This window comes from Kryptolebias marmoratus, linkage group LG6, assembly GCF_001649575.2.
Source record: "Kryptolebias marmoratus isolate JLee-2015 linkage group LG6, ASM164957v2, whole genome shotgun sequence".
Classification (NCBI taxonomy): Eukaryota; Metazoa; Chordata; class Actinopteri; order Cyprinodontiformes; family Rivulidae; genus Kryptolebias; species Kryptolebias marmoratus.
In genome coordinates this window covers 7,220,014-7,224,569 of record NC_051435.1, presented here as the reverse complement: position 1 = coordinate 7,224,569, position 4,556 = coordinate 7,220,014, and the positions used below count along the sequence as shown (strand labels likewise).

Sequence of the window (4,556 nt, the reverse complement as noted above, 5' to 3'; positions counted from 1 at the left end):
TAAAGTTATTAAAATCAGTGCCTTTTGTCCTTCAGGTTTAAAAGCAGACTTATAGATTCACTTATAATGAGAAACTCAGTGAGTGCAACTCTTAATTGAGTGATAGGACGTAGAACTCCTCTGGGAACAAACACCCTTTCCTGTGACTGCCTCAAAGACTTATAAACTCCTGACAACATGAGAAAGACAGAACCAGCTACTTCTGGCTCTACTCAAAAAGTGGGCTGTGCTCGAGTCAATTTACATCTTTGTGAAAGAGAACGGTAAACTAATATTTTATGATGGATAATATGTCGGTAATCACCATGTTTACTTTGTCAGGGCTAAGTGGGACAGCAAGCTACCGGGTCACTCTCTTTGCTCTTACTTTACTTTATTATTGTGTGATTTGGCTGGTAAATGTGACCATTGTTGTGACAATCATTGTGGATAAAACCCTCCATGGACCTATGTACATTTTCCTCTGTAATCTGTGTATTAATGGCCTCTATGGGACAGCAGGTTTTTATCCTAAATTCCTTCATGATCTCCTGTCGAGCACTCATTCCATCTCGGTTCCTGGATGTTATCTGCAGGGTTTTGTATTGCACTCTTCAGCCTGTGCTGACTTTTCTTTACTGGCTCTAATGGCTTACGACAGATACACAGCTATATGTCGACCTCTGGTGTACCATTCTGTGATGACTAAACAAAGAGTGTGTATCTATGTGTTTACTGCTTGGTTTATTTCTTTTTACCTGTTGTTTATGAGCACAATAACAACAGCAACGTCAAGGTTATGTGGGTCACACATACCAAAGATCTACTGTGTTAACTGGTTGATTTCTAATCTTGCTTGCTCAGCCTCTGTAGCACGCGTTGTTATCACAGCTTTTAATTACACGTTTTACTTTTGCCACGTTGTTTTTATTGTTTGGTCGTATTTTTATCTGGTCAAAACCTGCCAGACATCCAAAGAGAACAAACAAAAATTCATGCAGACATGCATGCCACATTTATTCTCCTTGGCTGTGGTCGTTGTGTCTTTGCTGTTTGACTTGCTGTACATGAGATTCGGCTCAAAGGATTTGTCGCAAAATGTTCAGAATTTCTTAGCAATGGAGTTCCTCCTCATTCCACCATTCATCAACCCTCTCATCTACGGTGTCAGATTGACTCAATTAAGAAAAAGAATCGTTCATTTAATATTTTGCAAAGAACCTGTTTTGAGATTGAAATCATGAGCAAGTAAAAAACAAACAATCATGTTTATAAGAAACGTTTGGTGGCTTTATGCTTCTCAGCTGGTATCTTCCTTTGTTAACTGTTGGCAGCTTTTAAAATCTTTAAAGAAAAAATGTGTTTCATGTCTCTTTTACATGAGTAAAAATGTCATTAATTGTGTTTTACTCCGGTGTATTTACCTAAAAACCTTGCTGTTGCTGTTGCTGTTAGTTACTCTTTAAAGAAATCCAAAGCTTGTAGGCTGACTACACAAAAATTCAAAAGCTGTATGTAAATTATCACAACACAATAAAATCTGGTTTCCCAGACTGCTTTCTTTTAACCTGAATCTCTGAGCTGCTTAGTTATTTGTAGATTATTTTGTTTATCTTATACATACTGTATATATTTTATATCCAAACAAAAAGTTGATTTGTGCCTAAACTGAACAAAAACTGAAAAGTGATCCAAATAAGCGATTCAANTATATATATATATATATATATATATATATATATATATATATATATATATATATATATATATATATGATTTAAGAGAACTGAAAATACTCAAAAGATTATGGATGACTAAAAGTGAAATTATTGAAAAATATACAATTTAATGTCATGTAAAATTGTCTTTAAATTCCTTTTAACCACAACCTTAATTCTGAAAATGTTGTATTGTTGCATAAAATGTAAATTAAAACAGAATGCTACGATTTGCAAATCATAGAGACCTACAATGAAAACACAGTAAACAAATCAAATCTTTAAACAAAGGAATTAGGCCATTTTATGAAAAAAATTAGACATTTTTAACTTTTATTGCAGCGAAATATTTCAAAAATATTGGAATGGGGCAACAAAGAGTTGTAAAAGTTAGTCATATGAATAATAGACAGCAGGAGTAACAAATTAGGTTCATTGGCAGCAGGTCAGTAAGAGGACTGTGTGCAAAAAGAAGATTTTAGAGGCTGAATCTCACAGAAGTAAAGATGGGCAGAGGTTCACCAGTCTGAGAAAAACTGTCTGAAAATAGTGGAACAAATTCAAAACAATGTTCCTTAATGAAAAATATTGTGAACTATACAGTTCGTAATATCATCAATATATTTAAAGAATCTGGATAAATCTCTGAGGTCAAAGGTCAAGGCTGGATGTTGGTGATCTTGGGGCCCTCATAGGCCACTGCATTAAAACCAGGTTCTGGTTCTGTTCTGCTCAGGAACACGTCCACAGATCATTGTCTGTAAACACAGTTCACCGTGCTGTCCACAAACGCTGCTTAAAGCTCTATCAGGCAGAGAAGAAGCCAGATGTGAACACCATCCAGAAACGCTGCCGTCTTCTCTGGAGGAGAACTGTTCTGAGGTCAGACGGATCCAAACCACGGAGGAGAGGGACCATTCAGCCTGCTATCAGCACACAGTTCAAAAGCCTGCCTCTCTGATGGTATGGGGGTGCATTAGTGCCTCTGGCATGGGCAGTTTGCACATCTGGAAAGTCTCCATCAATGCAGAAAGAATTTAGAAGGATTAACAGAACATGCTTCCATCCAGCAAAATATAGTTTCAACATTTGATATGTTTACTTTGTTTAATTGTAAATAAAATGGGTTTGTAAGATAAGCGCATCATTGCAGTCTGTTTTTATTTACATTTCACTTAACTCAACCTTTTAGAAATTCTGGTTGTCAGGATCTTTTCCTGAAATCAGTCTACTCACAACCAGGGATTAATCATTCCACACAATCTTTTTATTGACATCCCTCCAGTCCTTCAGTGCTTTAAAGAAGATATTGTGAAAATTCAACCTTGTACACTGGGTAATAGTACCATGGAGATATAATAGTGACATAAGTAGCTGTACCATTTGCTAATGCTTTGTTCCAGGGGTTTACTTTGTTTTACATTATGTGATATGATCAATTGTCTCCTTTGCAGTGGGTAATAAACCTCTGGAGATAAACTGAGCTGTGAGTGGTGATGTTGTAACCCTCAGTGAGGATTTAAAGACGTCACCCTGTTTGCTGGTCTGATTTGCTGCAGCCGACACATTTCATCAGCTCAGCTCTGCCTGTTGCAGATAGATGGATAGAGATACCTGCTCTGATGATTGTTTTTAGAGACAGATAAATAATGATCAATGCAACCATGATAGGGTTCTTCACCTTGTCAGGCCTGAAGGACATGACGACAAAGTACAGAGTCACTCTTTTCTCTCTAAACCTGCTTTGTTACTGTGTGATTTTGCTTGTGAATGTGTCTCTCATTCTTACGATCATACTTGAAGAAAAACTTCATAAACCCATGTACATCTTCTTGTGTAATCTGTGCTTTAACAGCCTTTATGGGACAGCAGCCTTTCATCCGAAATTCCTCTTTGACCTGTTGGCCGACACTCATGTCATATCTTACAGTGGCTGTCTCTTGCAGGTCTTTTTCATATATTCTTATGCAGCGACTGATTATTCTGTTCTGGCTGTGATGGCCTATGATCGATATTTGGCTATATGCCGCCCTCTGGAGTACCATGCTATCATGACAAAACAACGGGTTGCCTTTTTGGTGTGTTTCTCCAGACTTTTGCCAATTATCAGTCAGACTGTTGTGATGATTATGACCTCTACCCTGACGTTATGTGGCTCCCACATAGATAAACTATATTGTGATAACTGGTCTGTCCTCATACTTTCATGTCATTCAATAACACCCAATAATATTGTTGGATATTGTTTTATGCTTCTCTATTTCTTCCATGCTCTTTTCATTATGTGTTCCTATGTGCAGTTAGTAAAGTTCTCCTTAAAGTATCAGGAGCGCAGGAAGAAGTTCCTGCAGACGTGCATGCCCCATTTGTTCTGTCTGATTAATGTCACCGCTGCTCTTCTTTTTGATGTCATGTACGCTCGATATGGATCCAAATCGATGGCGCAGAGTTTGAGAAACATAATGGCTATACAGTTTCTGATAATCCCCCCTTTATTTAACCCTATCATATATGGTCTTAATTTAACTCAGGTACGAAAAAGCTTTTTGAGACTGAGTAAGTTCAACAAACAGCTCAACAGGTTGGGCTGATATATCCTGATGAGTGATTTCAAGTTGGACTCTATATGTATATTTGTTTAACATGTGGGCTAATAATTTGAAATGTTTGTTTTTCTCAGTGATATTTGTGTAAATATTTAATGTACAATGTCCTATATTTGTTTGGAATATTATGGTAGAAGCATATCTTAAAACAGTTGTGGCAAGGCCGTATTTACCTGGATGAAGTATCCTCTCTAATTTTAACTAGTCTGTAACGTCTAGTAACTGAGGAGAGCAGCTGCTGCAGTTTTTTGAG

General features: G+C 37.1%; 2 protein-coding genes across 2 annotated transcripts; both read left to right on the top strand.

Annotated features, from left to right (window-relative positions):
* Positions 1-278: 278 nt before the first annotated feature.
* On the top strand, positions 279-1,584 carry LOC108238507 (olfactory receptor 4Q2-like). Its single transcript, XM_017420643.3, has one exon. The coding sequence runs from the start codon at positions 279-281 to the stop codon at positions 1,221-1,223; it is 945 nt and encodes a 314-aa protein (XP_017276132.1). The 3' UTR covers positions 1,224-1,584.
* A 1,762-nt stretch (positions 1,585-3,346) lies between these two features.
* Positions 3,347-4,288, top strand: LOC108238537 (olfactory receptor 6N1-like). The gene has a single exon (XM_017420674.2). It carries the CDS (start codon positions 3,347-3,349, stop codon positions 4,286-4,288), a length of 942 nt encoding a protein of 313 aa, XP_017276163.1.
* The last annotated feature ends 268 nt before the right edge of the window (positions 4,289-4,556 follow it).

Coding starts and splice junctions, on each gene's coding strand:
- LOC108238507 (XM_017420643.3), top strand. CDS start 279: ATGATGGATAATATGTCGGTAATCACCATGTTTACTTTGTCAGGGCTA.
- LOC108238537 (XM_017420674.2), top strand. CDS start 3,347: ATGATCAATGCAACCATGATAGGGTTCTTCACCTTGTCAGGCCTGAAG.